We start from the raw sequence: 23,458 nt of genomic DNA, 5'->3' as shown, positions 1-23,458 counted from the left end.
ATAGCACCCCATGCTTGATTTCTCCTGAAATCCACCAGAAACCCCAGGCACCTGTCTACTGGTGCATCACACTACTTCATTGGGAACAGAAACCAAACAGGTGTCTATGTGGTGCTCAGGTCAGTGGTGCCTGTGGAGCTGACAGACCAGCAGCAGGCCCACAGTTCTCGTAAGAGCTTGTGAGGGCACCGGTGCCTGAGAAGATGACAGGCAGGAAGGAGACCCATGCCTGGGGAATGTACTTGTGATGCCACTCTTGGCTGAGTAGCCGACAGGGCAGGAGCAGGTGCAGGCCAGGAGAAGGCCCATGGCAGGTGAATATGCTATGGCATCACCTGGAGCTGTGTTGGGCAGAATCATGAGATAGCCTGAGTTGGAAAGAATCAAGGATCAGTGAGTCCAACTCCAGCCACCAGACAACAAAATAGAATATATATGTATCTAAAAAACTATACAAACGGTAAATATATATTAAAAATATTAAAATATATAATGTATATATTTATGAAAAATAAACTTTTATGTATGTATAATACATGTAAAATTAATGTAATGAAAAATAAAATAAAATAAAATAAAATAAAATAAAATAAAATAAAATAAAATAAAATAAAATAAAATAAAATAAAATAAAATAAAATAAAATAAATAATTAATATAATATACTGCATAATATAACATAATACTGTATAATATACTGGAATACTTTATGTAATATAAATATATATCAAATAAAAATATAATATAATCTATAATATAATATCAGTAATTATATATTATATAATATGAACTATATAATAATACATTCAATATATAAGAATAATATTTAATCTAATGAAATATATAAAAATATAATATAATAATGTATAAGTAATATATATATATTGTATATATTCATAAAAATGTGTGTTCTATTAAAAATATAAAATGTATATATATATGTGTGTATTTATATTTATATATATATATATATATAATAAACTATATGTCTGAGAGCATTGTCCAACACTTCTTGGACTCTGCCAGGCTTGGAGCTGTGAGGAGGCTGGGAGGCACCGCAGGGCCATGCCTGGGCACGGGGCCAGGAGGAAACCACCGTCTTCCTGCCCGGGCGCCATGTCACGTGGGCTGCGGTTTGTGCACCTGCAGTGGCAGGCAGGCTCCAGCTCCCGACCCGCCGCGGGGAATAACGGCCCCTGGGTGACACGCTGAGAGCCAGGGAGACGCCTGAGGCTCTGGGCTGCAGCTCTGCTGCCAGGGCAGACCCTGGACCAGCTCTGGCTGCTGCCGGGACCCCACAGGAGGCTCCCTGGGGAGGGACGGGACAGCCAGCACCCCCATCATGGGGCTCTGGCCCTGCCCAAGGGCCTTTCCCAGCTGCTGCTGCCAGCACAGCAGGGGCTGTAGCAGGGGCAGGGGCTGGTCCCTTCCCAGCCTGACACAGCCCTGCTGCAGGACCAGACCCATGGATCCCATGGCGCAGGGACGGCCGGACAATCACACCTTGGGCTCTTGGATGCTACAGCTCAGGAGATGCTCCGTGCTCCCACAGCAGGCTGCAAGGGGTGTCAGAGCCATCTGCCCCCACACCCAGCCCTACCCCACGATGATGTTCCACCGCAGTGACGTGAGACCCGCAGCGGAGCCGTCCCTCATATATGGTCATGAAGAGCGCTGGAGAAGTTCATTGGAGAGCTGGGCTGCGTCGGAGGGGAGATAAGTGCCGATAACGTCTAAAAAGGTGCCTGCTGCTTCGATTGGCTCCTCCTGCAGCTGGGACAGCATCTGCACAGATATATTGCCCTCCCATCATTGCCATTGCCCCGTGGGTCCCCAGGAGCTCCAGCAGCAGGTCCGTGCTGTCAGGACAGGAGCCTCAGGATGGGGACAGAGGGACTCCTGCCCCCTTGGGTGCTGTGGCTGTTCCTCTGGGTGCATCCATGCAAAGGTAAGTGCCAGCTCCCTTGTTCCACAGCCTGGAGCCAGCAGGCACCAGCGGGGTCTTTTGGATGCCTCTGAGAGTGGGGTTGCTTTGCAGGCACCACTGAAATGAGAGGCAGAAATTATGGACAGGGACAGATTGCCACTGGGGTAGGAAGAGGGGGTTATGAGGGTTCTGGGGCAGCAAATAGCCCTGGAGCACCGGTGCTGGGCACCTCCAACCCAGTACAGCCCATGGGGAGAGGAAGGACCATACCACCACCGTGGGGACAGGGCTCCCACTCTGGGGCCTGTGATTCTGCTTGAGCAAAAGACCCACAGTGTGGGGCTCGAAGCTCTCCTGACCCTTCCTGTGTTGGTGTTTGAAGGGGCTTCGGAGGTGAGGCTGGCGGATGGTGGCAGTCGCTGTGCTGGGAGAGTGGAGGTGAAACTTCATGACGAGTGGGGGACCGTGTGTAGCAATTCATGGGACAAGGATGATGCTGAAGTGGTTTGCAGGGAGCTGGGCTGCGGGGTTGCTCTTGGAGCTCCCCATAATGGACACTTTGGGGCAGGATTTGGCCGCATTTGGCTGGCAAGTGTTTTCTGTTCTGGCAACGAGTCTGCCCTATCTGACTGCACTGCTATAGGACACGGTGAAACCTACTGTTCTCACAGTTTGGATGCTGGAGTGATATGTTCAGGTAAGAGTTAAGCCTATACACCACATTTTGGGACTGGGACAGGGGAAATCAGTAACAGCTCAAGGGGCGGGTCACTGCTGAGCTTAGTCTGTCACTGCAGTTGTCCCATGTCCCTGGGAAAAGCCCAGTGGGAGCGAAGCCCAGGTGATCAAACCCATCCTTCCCCTAGAGCTGGAGCAGCCAACCCTGGATGTGTTCCTGGTGCTGAGAGAGGAAAGATACTACACTTCCCCACTGTGCTGCCTGGTTCCCATCTTTCTCCTCCATTCACCCAGGCCCTGTCTGGCAGGCTGGTCCCTATGCCAGGGGAATCCAGAGCAGCTCCCCCAGCCACCAGCAGCCTCAGGGAAGCGCGTGCAATGGCCCAGGACTTTTGGGTTGTACCCCCAGCAGACAAGAGAACGTCAGCCAAAGCAGAAAGGCTGCTCAGAGGGCAGGAACACTGAGCTTGAGCAGAGGAGCAGAGTGGCAAGTGACACCTTGTTCCTGTCCCAGGGTCACCCAACGAAAGCCATACCCTGGAGACACGGCCCCTCCAGGCAGTATTGAACCACTGCTGAGCCTCTCCTGCCTGCCCTGTGCACCAGGGGCTGTGCCAGCATCTCCTGGCTCTCCTTGGTGCATACCCTCATACAGGGAGCTTGTGTCAAGCCAGGGCTGCTCTCTGCCTGCTCTCCTGCTCTCTTCCCAGCTGGTGGCTGAGGACTGACATTCCTGGCACCACACTGAGGACCCCCTTTGTCTGCTCCCCAGATGTGCCCGATTTAACAGCAGTTCCCCAAGAGCACCAGCAGCCCCTGGGAACAGGGGGCTTTTCTGACAGCTCCAAGGATTTCTTTTAACTGGCCTTAGCCTGGCAGGGCAGAGCAGACTGCAGCAGCCCCCAGTGCCTGAGCCCATTTCCCTGGGCCCACGTGCTGTGCATGTTTCAGTGCAGGCAGCCCAGGGGCTGGGCTGAATTCTGAGGAGCAGCAGAGGGGCCCTAACCCCTTAGTGCCATCAGCACGCCCTGAGAGCTGCTGGGCTGGCCATGGGGCTCTGCATGTGGCTGCCTTAGGGATGAGGTGGGAGGTGTGTACAGAATTGCCAGAGGGCTCTGGGAACTCACAGGTCTCCTTGGTTGCTCCAGGATTTGTCCGGCTGGTCGGAGGGGACAGCCCCTGCTCAGGAATTCTGGAGGTCTACGACAGGGACCAGTGGAAAGCTGTCTGTCACTCCCACTTTGATGCCAAAGCTGCCGAGGTGGTGTGCAGGGAGCTGCAGTGTGGCACAGCCCTGTCTGTCCATGGGGCAGCTCAGCTGGGAGAAGGGGCCAGTCCTGTCTGGGACAGAGAGCTGCAGTGTGTGGGGAATGAATCCGTCCTCTCCTTCTGCCCCACGGAGACTCCCAAGGACAAGGACTGTACCCAAAGCAATGGCATTCATGTCACCTGCACGCGTAAGGACTTGGGGTGGGATGATGGCCAACGGGGTTGTGGTGGGGGAAGGAGAGTAGGGTGGGCACTGGGCTGTGGTGGGTGGGGGACAGGTGGGGTGAGATGGTGGTCTGCAGCCCTAAAATGAGAGTGCTGCAGGAGGAGAAAGGCACGCTGTCCCTTTGGCCTCTCCTGCAGCTCCTGTGGGAACAAGAGCACAAATGTGGCCTCTCTCACCCTCTGTCCCCAGAGTACACGGGGCACAGGCTGGTGAACGGCAGCACAGCGTGTGAGGGCAGGGTGGAGGTGGAGGTGCTGGGGACGTGGGGAACCCTCTGTGCCTCCCGCTGGGACCTCTCGGACGCCCACGTTCTGTGTCGGCACCTCGGCTGTGGCTTTGCTGAGTCCATTCCTGGAGGAGGGCATTTTGGGAGAGGAACCGGCCCCGTCTGGAGAGACTCGTTCCACTGTGACGGGACTGAAGCCCACCTGGGGCAGTGCCCAGTGACTACCCTGGGGGCCTCGTCGTGCTCCCAGGGGAATGCTGCTTCTGTCATTTGCTCAGGTGAGTGCTGGGCAGTGCTGCAAAGTCCATTTGCCCCTGGTGTGTGACACGGCCACCCACAGCTTTGCACCCCACGGCAGCACCAGGCTGAGTTTCTACTCTCACCAGGCCCGGCTCACCACATGTCTGTACGGTTGGTGGGTGGAGAGAGCCAGTGCGATGGGCGCCTGGAGGTCTTCCAGCACGGGACGTGGGGCAGAGTCCTGGATGAGCAGTGGGACATGCAGGAGGCCAGCGTGGTGTGCCGGCAGCTGCAGTGCGGAGAGGCAGAGGCAGCCTTCACCCCCATGAGGGCCAAGCGAGGGCGAGGACCTGTGGGGCTGCGTGGGGTGCAGTGTGCAGGGCACGAGGCTGACCTGAGCCTCTGCAACACCTCCCTGCCCAAGAGCACACCGGCAGCAGGGATCATGGAGGACGTGGGGGCCGTGTGCCGGGGTGAGTGGTGCTGCATGTCCCCCATCTGTGGGGCTGGGAGGGCAGCCAGCCCCTGACAGCCGGGGTTCTCCCCACTGCAGGGAGCCAGCGAGTCCGGCTGGCGGAAGGGGCCGGGCGCTGTGCCGGGAGAGTGGAGATCTACTACCAGGGGCGCTGGGGCACCGTCTGCGATGATGCCTGGGACCTGGCCGACGCCGCCGTCGTTTGCCGCCAACTGGGCTGCGGAGGGGCCCTGGAGGCAGCCGGCTCTGCTCGGTTTGGGGAGGGCTCTGAGCAGATCTGGCTGGATGGCGTCAACTGCTCTGGGGCCGAAGCTGCTCTCTGGGACTGCCCTGCCGAGGCCTGGGGGCAGCACGACTGTGGGCACAAGGAGGATGCGGGAGTCATCTGTTCAGGTCTGTGCTGGGATTGGGGCTGGGAGCTGGGGCCAGTGAGGCTGGGGTGAGGATAGAGCAAGGTAGGGCTAAGGCCCTCAGTGGCTGACATCCAAGGACGTCCCTGGGGCCTTTCCTCCTTCCAGAGTTCATGGCCCTGAGGCTGGAGAACAGCGACGGCTGCTCCGGGCGCCTGCAGGTTTTCTACAACGGGACGTGGGGCAGCGTTTGCTCCAACTCCATGACCACTGAGACGGTGTCACTGGTGTGCAAGGAGCTGGGCTGCGGGAATGAAGGGGACAGGGAAATATTCTTAAATTATGCCAAGCTGTCTGGCACCGCATGGCTGGATCACGTGGAGTGTGGGAAGAGCAACAGCTCCTTCTGGCAGTGTCCCTCTGATCCCTGGAATCCGCAGTCATGTGATGACCTCCGAGAAGAGACCCACATCACCTGCAATGGTAAATCTGAGCCATCAAGGCACCAGGTCCTGTTCCCCACTGGGCATGGTGAAATGCAGAGAAGGAACCCCGAGGTTCCAACTTTCTGCATTAGACCCTGTTGCTGCTGGTGGTACAAAGGTGACTTCAGCTCACAGAGCAACCCATGTTCACAAGCAGCTGCCAGCAGCTCTTTGGGGGATGCAGAGGCAACTCCAGGCAAGGTCTCAGAGGAGACAATGCAGGGCTTTCAGGAGTCCCCCCTCCTGGGACAGCCTCCTGCTGCTCTATGAACCAGGGACCCTGTGGGGCCAAGCACTTGGGTACCCCCTGCAGTGCCGTGTGTGTCCCCTGAGTGAACAGGGTGCTGCTGCTGCCCTGACCCAGGCAGCATGGGGACGAGTGAGCAGAGGTCAGCTCTGCTGTCTTCTGCACAACTCCTAGAGCATCCCTTTTCAGCCCAACTTCTCTTTCTTTTGGGACATGGACAGAAAGGACACAGGTGGCTGCATGCCCCAACTCCACCAGCTGCACAGGTAGGGAGCTGCCCCTGCACGTGCCCTCCTAAACCTGGCAGGGCTGTCCCAGCTGTCCCGGTACCATGGGAGGTCTCTGCCTCCCCAGACAGGGAGAAGATCCGCACCGTGGGAGGCAAGGACGGCTGCTCGGGCAGAGTGGAGATCTGGCACCGCGGCACCTGGGGGACGCTGTGTGACAATGCCTGGGACATGCGGGACGCCGAGGTGGCGTGCAGGCAGCTGGGCTGTGGCCCCGCAGTCTATGCCCTGGGCCAGGCTGCTGCTGGAGAGGGGACGGGCCCCATGTGGCTGATGGAGTGCAGAGGGACGGAGCTGTCTCTGCAGGACTGCTGGGCCCAGCCAGGGGACAGCGGTGCCTGCCAGCATAAGGCAGATGCGGCTGTGCATTGCTCAGGTGAGCAGTGGGGCTGGGAGACATGGCTGGGGGCTTGGCAAGGAGCTGGCTTGGGTGTATGTCTTGCTGCATCATGGCATGGCCCCAGTTTTTGCCCAAGCAAGGGTTTCCCTGCAGAGTGGGGGGCTGGTGGTGGGTGGGGAACAGCCTCTGTGAGGCTGGATGTGCCAGCACATCCCCTGGGCTTCCTGCACTGTCCTGTGAGCAGCCCAGAACAGTGGTGCTGGGCCCTGTCCCTGCCACCCTGCCCAGCCCCACAGGAGGGAAAATTCAGGTGGCACATGCTGGGGTCATTTGCCAGAGAGGCTGCCTGGTGCCACAGCCCCAGCCTCTCAGCCCAGCTCTCCTTCTGCTCCCCTACAGCCGCACCTAGGACAGCAACTCCCCCCCCACAAGCAGGTAAGTTGTCCTTCCCCTGGGGCTGGGGCTGTCCATTCTCACGCTGTGACCCACAGCCAGGGGAAGGGGCTCCTTGCTGGGCTGTGAGACTCCCAGGAAATCAAGGGAGCTGGGAGAAGTCTGTGATGTACCCAGCAGGGTGGGAGCTGCCCCATCACCCACCCCTGTCCACCCCAACCCCTGCTGCCTTGTGTGGTAAGAAGTGGCATGTCCTGCCCCCAGCCTCTCCCTTGTCTGATGCTGCCCCTGCCATGTTCCTGCCCATGCAGATCCCCCACGGGGCCGTCCGACCACCAGCAGTGAGAGACTCTCGGTGCCTGTCGTCGTCTGCATCATCCTGGGGGCCCTCCTCTGCCTGCTCCTGGCCCTCCTGGCTGGGCAGGTGCGAAGTGCCAGGGCTCGGCACAGAGGTGGGTCCTTCCCCAGTGGTCCTGGGGGGAGATGCCTCCTGACAGGACTGGGGGTGCTGAGGGTGTTGGAGATGGGTACAGGCAGAGCTGTGTGCTGCCTCCTGCCCCATGTGCTGCCCCACTGACTGACAGACCATGGGGCACCAACATCAAGGGGTGGAGAGAGCCCAGAGCCTGAGGCATCAGTTCTGGGGTGAAAAGAGAAATGTGAGAGCCGGGCTGGGTGAGAAGGGGAGGATGCACTGCTGGCAGTGCTCTGGGCAGCACTGGCAGGAGGAGCATGGGGCAGCGGAGTCCATCACTGTGGTGTCAGACGCCCCACAATAGGGCACAGGCTGTACTATTGATGTGTGGGGCAGAGATGGAGCAACTCCATGCGAAGGGGAAATGAGGGAATTGGTGCAGGGTCTGCACTGGGACGTGACCCAAGGACCAAAGGGGCACAAGGGCTGTCTCCAAATGTGAGGCTGATGCTGCCCCAGACCATCTCCATGGGAATGCTGCCCTCCCTGGGGATGTGGCTGCAGTGCCAACACAACACAGTGGGGCTGTGCTGTGGGGACAGCCCTGTGCTGGCCCCGATAAAGGGGCTGGGGGAACCCAGTGGGGTCCTGTCCCTCTCTGCCCATTCCCAGACCAGCCCTGCCTCTGTCCCCAGGCTCCGGGAGAGCTGGGGAGCCCTTCCCTGAGGCCGTGTATGAGGAGATCGCTTACAGCCTGGCGTGGGAGAAGCAGCCGAGGTTCAGTCTCTCAGGTGGGTGCAGGTAACCTGCAGGGGCACATCTGCTGTGTCCATTCTCCCTGTCTCAGACCAGGGCTGTGCCCTGCAGCTCCTGCCCATGGTCCCTGAAATGGTTGGACCATGGGGTCTGTGGGAGAGCATCCAGGTGTTGGCCCCCACAGAGGAGCTTCCTCCACACCAGCTCTGCCCATCCCAGAGGGGACAGCCCCTCTCTGCTTCTCCCTGAACCAAGAACTAAGTGAAGGGCATTCCCAGGGCAGCTATTGGAGTACTTCTGAGAATTGTCTCTTTCCAAGGAACTGGTCTCCTCCCCATGCACCCCCAGCTCTGTGGGTGCCCATCCCCAGCAGTGCTGACCACCAGTCAGGGCAGCAGGGCTCATCCCACAGCACCCACTGCAGCTCTCTGCAGCCTCCTTTTCAGAGGGGTCCCTGACCCAGCTGCAGCCCTACCCCAGGCACATGAGGAGGAGGCTGATCTGGGGCCACACCAAGAGGTCGGGGAGGGGAGAGAAGAAAGGTCTCCATTTCTCCTCCCTGCAGACAGACCAGACAGACAGCAGTGGCCACCGAGTGTTATCATCAGACCTGGTTGCATAAAGGCTCTGCTGTGACCCTGACACCAGCAGCATGTCAGCCCTGTGTCCCCACACACCCTCCCATCCTCTGCTCTGCAGGACATCTCTTCTCATTGCCACCACTTTCCCTCTCCTTTCAGATGTCCCTGTCCTGCCCGGAGGTTACCCAGCAGATGGCTATGATGATGCTGGGGAGGTTTCTGACCCTGGGGAGGATCCTGTCCCTGGGCAGGGGGACTGGGAAGTGCCCAGGACACCAGAGGAAGGAGATGGGCTGAGGCATGCAGCCACAGGTGAGAGGGCAATGCAGCACTGCCACTTCCTAGGTGCCAACCCCAGGCCTAGGAGAATCCATGCCATATTGAAAGCTTGACCATCCATGGAGAACCTGTCCTGGGAGATTTTGTGGGGGCTGGGAGAATGGGCCGAATGTCTCAGGCTGGTGAGGACGAGGAAGGTGATAAACAGCCCCGAGGGGTACCCCATAGGCCCAACCACAGAAGCCTGCCTTGATGCTTACAGGGGGAAGCCTGCACTCCCGGAGAAGTGCTGTGGTCCGTGGAGCTGATGGAGACACTTCGTCACCTTTCCTGGGGACCACGGGCTATGACGATGTTGAAGAGGTGTCTCAGGCATATCCCCATGAGGACACCGAGGGTGTGACACCACAGACCCATGCACAAGAGTTCCAGAGCTCCAGGCCAGCAGAGCCCAGCTCTGCTGAGCAGCTGGGTGCAGCCGGGAGGGAGGAGAGCTCAGTGCCACTGGGAGAGCCGTGAGTGCCAGGGAATGGTCTCCATTTTCCAGCAGTCAGCAGACACACATGGGTATTTCCCCTCTTGGTATTCCCCTGATTTTATGCTGTGTGTTGGTATTTCCTCATATTAAAACCATCTTCCAGTCTTCCCTGCCCAGGTGTCAGGGTGTGTCCCTGAGGCGGATGGAGGGGAGAAGAGCTCAAAGATGCAGCAGTTGGGAAGGGGCACATCTTAGAGCCAGCAGGATCGGGGTCTGGCTTTGGGGCTGACAGAGCCCCTGGTCCCTGGTCACTATTCCTACTGACAGAGACATTTCTGTCCTGCCAGCCACAGGCAGTTTCCAGACAAAGTGGATCTCTGGGAAGCCCCATGAGACACTCCCTTGCAGTGCCCACCTTCTGCTGCCTTGGGCCCCCATGGAGCCTAAGGATGCCTGCCCAGCACCCATGGGCAGAGATACTTCAGTTGCAAGAGGTGAACGTGGAGACGTCTTGGACACTTGGGCAGGACTTGGCACCAGCTCCTGCTGGTGTGTCCCCACAGCCCTCCAGCTCTTCCCCAGCAGGCTCCTCTGCTGCAGGCTGGGAGGTGCTTTTGGTAGTGGGAGGTGGGCTGGAACACCTATTGGAGCATCTATTTAATCCCTTTGGGTCATCTCTCCTGGCTGTGTATAGTCTTCTCTGGGTGAAGAACTGTCTGGAGGGCCATGTTCAGCGGGTTGTGGTTAATGGAGTTAACCCCAGTTGGCGTCTGTTACAAGTGGCATCGCCCAGGGGTTGGTACTGAGGCCTATCTTGTTTAATACTTTTATTGATGACCTAGATGAGGGGTTGAATGTACCCTCAGTAAGTTTGCAGACGATACCATGTTGGGAGGTAATGTTGATCTGCCTGAGGCTAAGGTGGTCCTTCAGAGGGAGCGGGGTAGGCTGGGCTGAGGCTAATGGGATGGGGTTTAACAAGGCTAAGCACCGGATCCTGCATTTTGGCCACAACAACCCCATGCAATGCTATAGGCTTGGGACAGAGTGGCTAGAAGACTGTGAAGAGGAAAGGGACATGGAAGTGATGATCGATGTTTGGCTGAACATGAGCCAGCAGCGTGCCCAGGTGGAAAGAAGGCCAATGGTATCTTGGCCTGTGTTAGAAATAGTGTAGCCAGCGGGAGCAGTGAGGTGATCAGTCCCCTGTACTCAGCTCTGGTGAAGCCACACCTGGAGAACTGTGTTAAGTTTTGGGCCCCTCACTACAAGAAAGACATCGATGTGCTGGAGCGTGTCCAGAGAAGGTCAACAAAACTGGTGAGGGGTCTGGAGCATAAGTCGTATGATGAGAAGCTGAGGGAGCTGGGGTTGTTTAGTCTGCAGAAGAGGAGACTCAGGGGAAACCTCATTGCAATCTACAACTTTCTGAAGTGAGGCTGTGATGAGGAGGGCTTGGGCCTCTTCTCTAGGATAACTGAGGCCAACTGGATCACTTTTCCATTTCCTCATTTTGGGCAGAAGACCCACCCAAATATCTCCTTCCCCCTGCTTAGGGAAGGGTTTCAGCTGAGTCAAACCAGGCATCTCATACTTTGTTTGCAGTTCAGAGGCTAGAAAGGGGCTTAGCTGCCTGTCCCATGCCTCACAGAAGCCCACAGGAGCTGGGATTCTTTTTGCCTCAGTTCAGGTGGGCACAAACCAGGCAGCATGTAAGCTGCTTGTCTCATTGCAATTGGATTACTTTGAATGTAGACAGAGGCAGGAGGGAGCAGTTCAGAGGCAGACACAAAGTGATATTGGAGTTGGCAGAGTGACATCTGAGTGACATTTGAAGTGCCAGTTTAGGTTGGATATTAGGAATCATAGAATCATAGAATATCCTGAGTTGGAAGGGACCCTTAAGGATCATCAAGTCCAACTCTTGACACCGCACAGGTCTACCCAAAAGTTAAGACCATGTGACTAAGTGCACAGTCCAATCTTTTCTTAAATTCAGACAGGCTCGGTGCAGTGACCACTTCCCTGGGGAGCCTGTTCCAGTGTGCAACCACTCTCTCTGTGAAGAACCCCCTCCTGATGTCAAGCCTAAATTTCCCCTGCCTCAGCTTAACCCCGTTCCCGCGGGTCCTGTCGCTGGTGTTAATGGAGAAAAGGTCTCCTGCCTCTCGACACCCCCTTACGAGGAAGTTGTAGACTGCGATGAGGTCTCCCCTCAGCCTCCTCTTCTCCAGGCTGAACAGGCCCAGTGCCCTCAGCCGTTCCTCGTACGTCTTCCCCTCCAGGCCTTTCACCATCTTCGTAGCCCTCCTCTGGACTCTCTCCAACAGTTTCATGTCCTTTTTATACTGTGGTGCCCAGAACTGCACACAGTACTCGAGGTGAGGCTGCACCAGCGCAGAGTAGAGCGGGACAATCACCTCCCTCGACCTACTAGCGATGCCGTGCTTGATGCACCCCGGGACACGGTTGGCCCTCCTGGCTGCCAGGGCACACTGCTGGCTCATATTCAACTTGCTGTCTACCACGACCCCCAGATCCCTCTCTTCTAGGCTGCTCTCCAGCGTCTCATCCAACTTTACCAAAAGGGTTGTTAGGCATTGGGATGGGCTGCCCAGGGAAGTGGTTGAGTCACCATTCGTGGAGGTCTTTTAAGGTCGTTCAGAGGTAGAGCTTAGTGATATGGTTTAGTGGAGGACTTGTCAGTGTTAGGTCAGAGGTAGGACTCGTTGATCTTGGAGGTCTCTTCCAACCTAAATGATTCTGTGATTCTGTGATCATCTGGTCCAACCATCATCTGGTCCCGAACCTGGGTCAGGGCAATCCCAAGCACAAAGACAGGCTGGGAGGAGAATGGGTGAGGTGATTCTCCCCGTCTACTCTGCTCTCCCAAGACCCCACCTGGAGTTCTGCGTTCATCTCTGGGTCTCCCAGTATAAGACTGACATGAAGCTATTAGAGCGAGTCCATACGAGGACCGCAAAGATGATCAAGGGGCTAGAGCACCTCTCCTATTAAAACAGGCTGAGGAATTGGGGTTGTTCAGCCTGGAGAAGAGAAGGTTCTGAGGAGACCATCCACTACATAAAGTGGGCCAACAGAAAAGATGGGGAGAGATTTGTTCTCAGAGTGTGAAGTTTTAGGACAAGGGGAATGCTTTTAAACTGAAAGAGGGTAGATTTAGATTACATGTTCATATGAAGTTCTTGACTTGGAGTTGGAACTGGTGTTGTGGGTCCAGAGATCACCCACAGGGATTTTGGATCAGCCCATACCCTTGTGTTTGAAGGAACAACTGGCAAGAGTGAAGAGGCATCAGTGAAATCATGGGAATAGCAGAGTGAGAGCAAGGTGGGGAAGAGAAGTGGCTGTCTGCAGATTTCAGAGAGGAGTAGGACAGCATAGGAAAGCCTGCAGAGGAGAAGGCAGACGGCTCTGACAAAAATGAAAGGCTTCAGCAGCACTGACATTTTTTTTCCCGCAGCCATGGCTTATGAGGAGACAAGTTATACTCATGGCATTGGGACCATGTATTCTCCATTCAACTGTGTGCAAATGCTGGGAGGTGTCATACTATTGTCCTTCACATGATATTATGGGAATCACCCCCTACCCCACAGACTCCAGAAAGAGCCCTGAGTGAGATATGAGGGTGCAGGATTTCTCCTCCAGTCTGAGGTAAGGCCTTGACCTGTCTGCTTTTGTCTGACCAAAACAAACCAAGACTTTTCTCAGCACAGTGCTTTGCCAATCTGGAATCATGGCCTCCAATTATTTGCCCTAACAAGTCCCTGAGGAGAATCTCTTGGTAACGGCCCTCAGTGGGGCCCATTAATACTCCAAATCACTTCAACTTTTCCTTCTGACTTTACTTGCTCAAGCAATTGCATCATTCTCCTCTCATTACCTCAGGTTCACAGACTGAGCACCAAAATCCACCAAGGAACTCATTACAATCCAGAAACACCTAAGGAACCATATGTCTTCCATAGTTTTATTCAAGTCTTCAAGACTTGGACAGCTAATTGGAGAGCTTTCATCGTGTAGTTAAGGAGGAAGATTTCAAAAAGCACCTAAATCGGGTGCCACTACCATTTCGAAGCCACTTGCCGAGGTGATTGGCTCCGAGGCAGAAATGTTCTGCAGCGGAACGTGGGATCAGACAGGCAGGGCTAATTATTCCGGCATCGAGCCCACTTGAGGGAACTGTCAGGACCCGGCAGCCCTCACGAGGGAGGTGAAAGAGGCGAGAACAAGGCATAGGCGGAGCCAGCAGCGCCCCCTCCCTAGATGTTCAGAAGCTGCCCCTAGGGAGTGCAAGTGACCAGGGCGTGGCACGTCAGAAGGGAGTGGCGCGGCAGTCAGTGCGGCAGTTCGTGTGGCAGGCAGGGTGAGCAGGGAGGGCAGAGTGTTCCCCCCCACCCATAGGAACACCTCCTCCAACGGCAGTCTACCACTAGCTAGGCTGCAATAGTTTCCACCAGGCACCATGATCTCTCTAGGAAGTCTGTACACATCCAGACTTACTACCCGCTCAAAAATGGAGCAGTTCAGGTCTCTGGATGCAGGGAGTGTCTAAGCCTTTTGCTACCATCTGACCTGATCTGCCTGGTGGCAGAACTCAAGGAGGAGGTGGAGAGGTTGAGGGATATCAGGGAGTGTGGGCAGGAGATAGACTTGTGGAGCAATGCCCTGCAAGGCCTGAAGAACAGGTAGTGGGGTTAGACACTCCAAATGGAGGTGAACCCCCTGCCCTGTTGCTGTTGGGCAGAGGGAGGACTTGAAGAGGAATGGAGACAGGTCCCTGCTCGACATCACAGGTGATGCCCCCCACTATGGGCCCCACCTTCCCAGGTGCCCTTATGCAACAGGTTTGAGGCCCTGGAGCCTGAGAGACCAGTAGGTGAGGAAGAGGTAGAAAGTCTACCCATGAGGATGCCTAAGGCGAGGAGGTCGACTCCACACCTCAGGACTGCCTCCACCAAGAAAGAAAGAAGGGTGATTGTTGTGGGTGATTCCCTTCTCAGGGGAACAGAGGACCCTATTTTTCGGCCTGACCCTACCCGTAGGGAAGTCTTCTGCCTCCCAGGGGCCAGGGTCAGGGACATTACCAGAAAACTTCCCAACTTGGTTCACCCCTCTGACTATTATCCTCTTTTGATAGTCCAGGCTGGCAGTGATGACATTGAAGAAAGAAGCGTGAAGACCATCAAACGGGACTTTAGGGGGCTGAGACGATTAGTGGATGGAGCGGGTGTACAGGTGGTGTTTTCGTCTATCCCTACAGTGGCAGGGAGGGATACAGAGAGGACAGGGAAAGCCCACCTGATAAACACGTGGCTCAGAGGCTGGTGCCAACACAGAAATTTTGGTGTTTTTTTGAACATGGGGCGCTTTACTTGGCACCCAGCCTAATGGCTGCAGACAGGTCCCTATCTTTTAGGGGAAAATGGATCCTGGGCCAGGAGCTGGTGAGGCTCATTGAGAGGGCTTTAAACTAGGTAAGAAGGGGGATGGGGCTTAAACAAGGCTTGTTGGAGCTGTGCCAGGGGAAACAATGGCAAGGCTGGGAGAGAAGGCAATGGCCCAAATGAAGTGCATCTACACTAATGCATGCAGCATGGGTAACAAACAGAAGGAGCTGGAAGCCATCGTGCGGCAGGCAGGCTATGACTTGGTTGCCATCATGGAAATGTGATGGAACCACTCTCATGACTGGAGTGCTGCAATGTCTGGCTATAGGCTCTTCAGAAGGGAGAGGCAGCATGGAAGGGGTGGTGGTATGGCTCTCTATATCAGAGAGAGTTTTGATGTTGTGAAACTTGAGGCTGGGAATGATAAGGTTGAGTCCCTATGGGTTAGGATCAGTGGGAAGGCCAACAGGGGAAGCATCCTGGTCGGGGTCTGTTATAGACCGCCAAACCAGGATGAGGAGACTGATGAAGAGTCTACAGGCAGCTGGCAGAATTTGCAAAATCGACAGTGCTTGTTCTTGTGGGGGACTTCAACTTCCCAGATATATCCTGGAAGTGCAATACAGCCCAGAGAAAGCAGTCTAGGAGGTTTCTGGAGAGCGTGGAAGATAGCTTCCTGATGCAGCTGGTTAGGGAGCCTACCAGGGGTGGTGCCCCGCTAGACTTTCTCTTCACAAACAGAGAAGAACTGGTGGGAGATGTGGTGTTTGGAAACTCTCTTGGGCAGAGTGACCATGAGATGGTAGAGTTCTTCATTCTCAAAAGAGCCAGGAAGGGGACCAGTAAAACTGCTGTATTGGACTTCCAGAGGGCTGACCTTGAGCTGTTCAGGACACTGGTTGTCAGAGTCCCTTGGGAGGCAGTTCTGAAGGTCAGAGGAGTCCAGGAAGGCTGGGTGCTCTTCAAGAAGGAAATCTTAATGGCACAGGAGTGGTCTGTCCCCGTGTGCCCAAAGAAGAGCCAGCATGGAAGAAGACCAGCCTGGCTCAACAGAGAATTGTGGCTTGATTTTAGGAGAAAAAAAGGTTTATAATGTTGGGGATTATATAAAGGGAATGGGGAGCAGAATGTGGTCCTCACTATCCATGAGAAAGTGGTTGGTGACCTGCTATTGTACTTGGATGTACACGAGTCGATGGGGCCAGATGGGATTCACCTGGGGATACTTAGAGAACTGGCAGAGGTGCTGGCCAAGCCACTTTCCATCATTTATCAACAGTCCTGGCTATCGGGGGAGGTCCCAGTCAACTTGCGGCTAGCAAATGTGACGCCCATCTACAAGAAGGGCCGAAGGGTCGACCCGGGGAATTATAGGCCTGTCAGTTTGAGACTTTTGTTGCTCTCTCTCATACTGAGGCACAAGAGACTTGACAATCCACAGCCAAGGCTGATACTGCATGGGCCTTTCAGGTACTTGGGCAGAGGGCATCACACAAGAACCTTGCCAGACAGGTGCCTTCTGATGGCCTGTGAGAGACGCCGGTAGATGTGAGCCTAAAAGCCCACCTGCCAGCCAGGAGGCAAGGGTTGTTGACCTGGCAGCTACTTCAGAAAGATGGGACCTCCCAGTCCCTTGCCCAGCCATGCTCCTGCTGCTGGCCTCTCAACTCCAGAGACAGAAGCGAGCTCACAGTCACCACCAAAACCAATTGCTTCCCGCTGTTTCTGAAACAGCGTTCAGAAAAAGTTCCTGAAAGTTCCTGTTCCTGAAAAGGATTCAGAGTTTCTAAGGCACAATTGACACCCTCTAAGAACATCCACTCTCTTTGAGGCCCAGCACCTAGCAAGATAAAAGCAAGGTCATTGTCATCCTCCAAGGCCATACATATCCAGATGGCCTTTCAGCTTCTCTGATGGACAGGAGACAATGTGAAAGCTCTGTTAGGTACTAGGGCAGGACTGACCTTGAAATAAGTATTTATGCTATCTGCATGTCAGTGGCTCCTCAGTTTCTCATGACAGCTAAAACGACACCCTCATAGACCAGCCATGTGCCTGAAGGTGGCACATCAGGCCCTCAGGCAGAAGTGCCCTGACAGCCACCTGCACAGCCATGGGCCTCCTGCTGCCTCCTGAGATCCTGAGGCACAGCTGACCTTAGCAGAGCATCCCCACCTATATACTCCATGCATTTTATGACCTTAACAAGATCCATGTCACCTCACCCGCCTCCTCCAAGGTCTTTCTCTTAGCCAGGCATCTCTTCTCTGCCCCAGTTCTACCTGCCTTATTCTTCTCCCAACTTTCCCCTGACTTCCCCAAATGTGTCACCCTGTTGGGGGCAGCTTTCTGAAGGCCTTTATGACCTCAGAGGCTCTGCCTCCCTGCTGTGGGCCGGACAGGTTCTGGGACAGAATTGACCTCACAACCAGCATCCACAGTGTTACAAGGAGCTGTTGTGCTCAGGAGGCCTCTTCCGAGCCCACCCAGGAGCAGTGTGTGCAGGGGATGCCCTGCACAATCTCTCAGGTACTGTGCAGGCCAACCAGCTCATGCTTCAGAAGGCCTGCCACACATCTAGACTCACATTTCCATATGCAGCCTTTAGAGAACAAGGGCCCAGCCCAGTCCCTGCTCTGCAGCTCCTCCCTGTCTCTCCCAGGAGGCCAGCCCAGCCCAGACCTTCCCTAGCTCTCCACAGCTCCCTCTCCTCTCCCCAGGCTAACCCAGCCCAGCCCAGAAGAGCAGCCCAGGCTGGGCTGGCCCCAAGGCAGCAAATGCAGAAGCAGTGGGCAGTGTCAGTGTCTCCGCTGCTGCCATCTGCAGGAGATCCCATACCCTTCCAAGGTGAAACCGTTTAAAAAATAAAATAGAGAAAATTTACATGAAATCTAAAGCAGGAAACCTTCACTCTGAGATTAGTGAGGCACTGGAAAAGGTTCTTCGGAGAAGTAATACCCCGCTCAATAATAGCGTTCAAGGCCAGGAGGATGGGACCCGTAGCAACCTGGTCTTGTGGAAGGTACCTCTGACCATGGCAGCAGGGCTGGAACAAGATGGTGTTTAAGGTCCCCTCCAAATCATGCCATTCTATACTTCTATGACACTGAAGACCCCAAACTGGTTGTGTAGCTTGTGTAGAGAGAAGGATTTCAATTTCTGTGAAAAATTTTCCCCCCCCTGAATAACAAGTGCTTGGAAGGGATGGGATGCTGCCTGCCTGTCACTTTGTGGGTATCCGGTCTCAAAATAGGACAAGAAAAGATAATTCTCAAGTCAAACTCTTCTCTTGAATTAGGAAAATGAGGGCACTGGAAGTGTCCATCCTCAGGTGACAGAAGGAAAAGCAGTGATTACATCAGTACGATTCAAAGTCAATTCCCCTGGTGGGGGTATGATTCAAAGGTGATTCCCCTGGTGGCCCAGGGACTTGTCAAGAGCTCCCTGTGCTGATGAGGTGGGCCGGGCTCATGGGTCCAAGGGGAGCTCCTGGCAAGCGGACAGCATTGCAGAGAGACAGCTCTGCCCAGGAGCAGCTCCTCTGCACAGCACAGCAGGGCTGGGAGCGCTGCCTGCAGGGGACAAGGGCAGTGAGAGAAGGGAGGGAGATGTTAAAGGCAGAGTGGAGGGGGGATGCTGAGAGCTCACTGCAGGAGAAATCTTCAGAGCCCTGAACAGGGTAAGTGTCTGGCTGCAGGGCAGCACAGCTGTTGTTCCTGGTGCCATCTCCAGATTTGCTGGCAAATCCTGTAGCTTATGGGAGCTTTCAGAAGAACTCTCAGAGTTTGGATAAGAGGAGAGCAACAAGCTCTGGAACAGTGATTATCTGCCATAAATAACTGAAGGACAGGACATGATGGTTCTTTCTCACAGGGCTGGCCACAGGTACAGGCAGGGTGCAGGCAGGGGTGTCCAGGGCTGTGGTGCAGAGCAGGGTTCCTGCTGTGCCCCAGGGGCTGTGTGCTGGGGCAGGGCCTCTGCTACCTGCCAGGATCAGCACTCAGCCTGCCTGGAGAGCTGCCCAGGGTGTTGCAGAGAGAAGCTGTGGGTGGAAGGACCCCCTGGCAGGGCAGGGCAGGGTCCTGCGGGTGCCCAGAGGCTGATGCCTGGGGCAGGCAGCTCACATCTCCTCAGCACCCACAGGGTATCTCTGGTGATGATTTTAAACAAGGTAGACCAACTCGTGCACTACCTGCAGGGAAAGTACTTCTGAAAGGCTGTGCTTTCACTTTCCTGCCCTAAAGAGCAGTCAGGGAAATGCTAATGGACTCATCAGGTTGTGTCAGTGAGGCTGTTAGAGCATTACACTCAAAGAGATCTTTAGGTCTGTGTGGAACCTCACAGTTTTCCTCTAACTCTTTAACCTACATACTGCATTGTTTCCTGATGGATTGCTGGATGTCCTGCTCAGCACCTAAAATACAGAGACACCTCTGGCCACGGGGCATCTGAGATCCATCCCCACTGGTTTTCAGCAGACGCAGTAGGGCAGTACTGACTCTGGATGAGCCCACAGAAAATCGATCTGGTCCCTCTGCACTCTTAGGAAGCAAAACTGAGATCTTGAGGCAGGAGCACATCTTCCTCAAAGGCAAGTAGCAGTTTCTCTTCCTGGGGAGGTTTCAGAAAACAATATATATGTTATACAATATAATATTCTTATATTCTTACAAAATATAAGAGTATATAGGTTTAGGTTTCCTCAGAGAAATCTCTCTAACTTGTTCCGTGTTTTTCCACCATTGACAGCCTACCATTCCCTGAGGCAGCAAATGTCCAACAGCAGTTTCTCTAATGAGTTCCTCCTCCTGGCATTCGCAGACACACGTGAGCTGCAGCTCCTGCACTTCGGGCTCTTCCTGGGCATCTACCTGGCTGCCCTCCTGGGAATGGCCTCATCCTCACTGCCATAGCCTGTGACAACCGTCTCCACACTCCCATGTGCTTCTTCCTCCTCAACCTCGCCTTCCTAGACCTGGGCACTATTACTACCACTGTTCCCAAAGCCATGGCCAACTCCCTCTGGGATACCAGGGCCGTCTCCTACTTGGGATGTGCTGCTCAGTTTTTTTTATTTTTATTTTTCATCTCAGCAGAGTTTTCTCTCCTTACCATCATGGCCTATGACCGCTACATTGCCATCTGCAAACCCCTGCACTACGGGACAATAATGGACAGCAGAACTTGTGTCAACATGGCAGCAGCTGCCTGGGGCAGTACTTTTCTCTACGCTGTGCTGCACACCGCCAATAGCTTTTCCCTCCCCCTCTGCCAAGGCAGTGCCCTGGACCAGTTCTTCTGTGAAATTTCCCAGATCCTCAAGCTCTCCTGCTCAGATGCCTACCAAAGAGAAGTTGGGCTTCTTGTGGTTAGTGCTTATTTAGTGTCTGGGTGCTTTGTTTTCCTTGTGCTGTCCTATGTGCAGATCTTCAGGGTCGTGCTGAAGATCCCAACACATCAGGGCATGTACAAAGCCTTTTCCAAGTGCCTCCCTCACCTGGCTGCGGTCTCCTTGTTTCTCAGCACTGCCTTTTTTGCCTACCTGAAACCCCCCTCCTGGTTCTCCTCATCCGTGAACCTTTTGCTGGCTGTTCTATACTCAGTAATGCCCCCAGCAGTGAACCCCCTCATCTACAGTATGAGGAACAAGGAGCTCGAGGATGCAGTGTGGAAACTATTTTGGGGGATGTTTTTCAGTACTAATAAAGACCCCTTCAATCTCCACTAATGAATCCCAGTACTTCCCATTCTAGGCTTGTGTTTTTGGTGTTCTCATTATATTTTCCCATTGTCAATTTGACTACTTGTGCTTCTTGTGTTCCTACATAAATATTTGGATTCCCCCTCTGCTATGAATGAATAAACCAGTTCTTGTCCCATATGGAAGCCATATAAATATGTATCTAACACTGTGAGTGAGTCTGTGAAGACTCTCTCATAGCATCTCTCAAATAAAATATAATTACCCCAGTGAAATGCCTCAAGCCTGGGCTTTCCTTTCCAAACCAGTGTCAAGATTAGGCCCAAAGAATTTATTTCTCTCCACAAGGGTCTGTTCCTACTTAGGTTCAGGAGAGAATGTCTAATTGTTGCATTCTGACTCAGGGTACAAGGGGCTGGACTGTGAAATTAGTGTGCGTGACAATCCAGTGTTCTGAGGCCTTGCTGATGTTTACAATCCTTGCTCCTCAAGGTTACCTGGTGAGTGATCTACCTGTAAAGCTATCACTGCTCAGAGAAGATGATGGTAGTTAACACCTCCAGAGGTCCCTTCTGACTCAGGGAAGAAAGGGCTAGGCTGTGGAGTTAGAGTGCATGACAATGCTGTGTTTTGAGGCCTCACTGCTGATTGTAATCCCTGCTCCTCAAGGTTCCACAGTGAGTGCTGTCATTCTCAAAATGAGTCTCTACCCTTGGGAACCTGGAGTACAGCTGATGCAATGATACTACAAGAAAGTTCTGAGAGGCATTGCAAAACATTCTAGAATGACTGAATCACAAATTGGTTGGAGTTGGAAAAAGTCTTTCCCCATATTACTTGTTCCCTTTAAGTACTGGAAAGCAAGAAGTTTCCCCCCAGAGTCTGCTCTTCTCTAGGCTCAACAAACCCGACTGGCTCAGCCTGCCTTCACAGGAGAGGTGTTCCACTCCACTGATTATTGCTGTGGCTCTGCTCTGGTCCCACTCACTAAGTCCTATGTCCAAAATCTTATGTGTCTGTTGTGCTGGTGGGGTCTCACATGAGCAGAGAAGAGAGGAAGAATCACCTCCCTCAACCTGCTGGTCACTCTGCTTTAGATGCAGCCCAGGATACTGTAGGCTTTTGGGGTTGCAAGTGGACATTCCTGACTCATGTTGAGCTTCTCTTCAACCAGAACCCTCAGGTCCTTCTCATCAGGGATACTCCTCAACAGGGCAGTGGTTTTCTCAAAGCCATGGTGCACACTGCCTGTACATTGTCCATTCCCCTTTGCCAAGGCAATGCCCTGGACCAGTTCTTCATTAGAAGGAATGGCCTCAGGTTGCTCCAGGGAGGTTTAGTTTGGAAATTAGAAAACATTTATTCTCAGAAAGAGTAGTCAGGCATTGAAATGGGTTGCCTAGGAAAGCAGTAGTGTCACCGTCCCTGGGGGGTTTTTAAACAGAGGTTGGACCTGTCACTTAGGGACATGATTTAGTGGGTGACATTGGTAGTAGTGGTTGGACCAGATGACCTTGGAGGTCTCTCCCACCCTAATGATTCTATGATTCTATTTTGCCCAGTTGCTGTATGAGTTTCAGGGAGTTAGAAACTTGCCCAATCTCCCAGAACTGTCATGAACTCCTTTACAGTATTTATCTTTCTATGGTCTGTTTTTCTAAGACTTTTCTTGTGCAGATAGCCCTAACGGAAAGTAGATCCCCTTAGATGCAGCATGGTCATTGCAGGCATTTCTTCTGCACTATGGGCCTGTGTCTTGGTTGTGGAGAAACTTTCCCAAGAGGTCCACCAACTCAAAGAGCATATACCTTCCTCCCTCTATGTGTATGAACCAGTACCTCAGCTTTTAGGAGTAAACATGCCTCTGCTCAAGAAAGGGGATATGGTAGGTCCACACAACATACCACTCCGTAGTTTTACCCACAATTGCTGCTCCAATTTCCATGAATATTCTGACCAGGACTAGAGGTGCTCTGCCTCCAGTCAGGTGGAGGGACAACTGAGGTTATTGGACAGTGTGGGTTCGATGGCCTGACACATCAGATCCACAGAAGTATGAGGCTCAAGTGGAAACCAGTGCAAGGTGTACTGCAATGTCATCCAGCTATAAATGGGCAGAACTCATTTTTATCTCTGGAGTGACGGAGGAATCCTGACAGTTAACTGTGTTGGAGGCTGAAGTGCAGCCTCTTTAAGACAGTGAGATTAAACAGCTGTTTGCCTTGCCCAGTCTTTAGGAGGACCCTTCTGTTGTAGGGTTGCTGAGGGTCAAGGAGCAGCAGATGTTGATCACTACCCCAGTGGTGCACAAGGAGCAATATTGCACTAACTGAGACTCCCTGATTCACATTCATGAGCTGATTTATTGACTGGAGAGACAAGAAGTGATCAGCAAGACTTGCTCACCCTTTAATGGTCCCATATTGTCAGTGTGAATGGTTGACGAAAAGTGGAGATTAACAGTGGACTATTATGGCCTGAATGAAATCATGCCACTGCTGAGTGCTGCAGCGTTGGACGTGGTAGAACTCCAATATGAACTAGAATCAAAGCCAGACAAGAGTTATGCCACGACTGATATCACGAATGTGTTTTTCTCAATCCCTTTAGCAGCAGAGTGCAGTCCACAATGACACAGGACATGGGTGAATGCAGGCAGGTACACTCAGCATTCACACAACCACAAACAGC

The 23,458-nt window shown here is 53.7% G+C and overlaps 1 protein-coding gene across 1 annotated transcript; it reads left to right on the top strand.

Annotated features, from left to right (window-relative positions):
- Positions 1–2,107: 2,107 nt before the first annotated feature.
- LOC113841932 (antigen WC1.1-like) lies at positions 2,108–23,400 on the top strand. The gene is made up of 15 exons (XM_072030368.1): positions 2,108–2,624; positions 3,754–4,062; positions 4,290–4,604; positions 4,713–5,039; positions 5,120–5,434; positions 5,560–5,900; positions 6,356–6,389; positions 6,478–6,786; positions 7,150–7,185; positions 7,455–7,595; positions 8,254–8,349; positions 9,055–9,207; positions 9,437–9,614; positions 22,475–22,652; positions 23,218–23,400. The coding sequence occupies exons 1-15, from the start codon at positions 2,108–2,110 to the stop codon at positions 23,398–23,400; spliced, it is 3,432 nt and encodes a 1,143-aa protein (XP_071886469.1).
- The last annotated feature ends 58 nt before the right edge of the window (positions 23,401–23,458 follow it).

Source organism: Anas platyrhynchos, chromosome 32, assembly GCF_047663525.1.
Source record: "Anas platyrhynchos isolate ZD024472 breed Pekin duck chromosome 32, IASCAAS_PekinDuck_T2T, whole genome shotgun sequence".
Taxonomy (NCBI): domain Eukaryota; kingdom Metazoa; phylum Chordata; class Aves; order Anseriformes; family Anatidae; genus Anas; species Anas platyrhynchos.
This window is presented reverse-complemented; position numbering and strand designations above follow the sequence as displayed.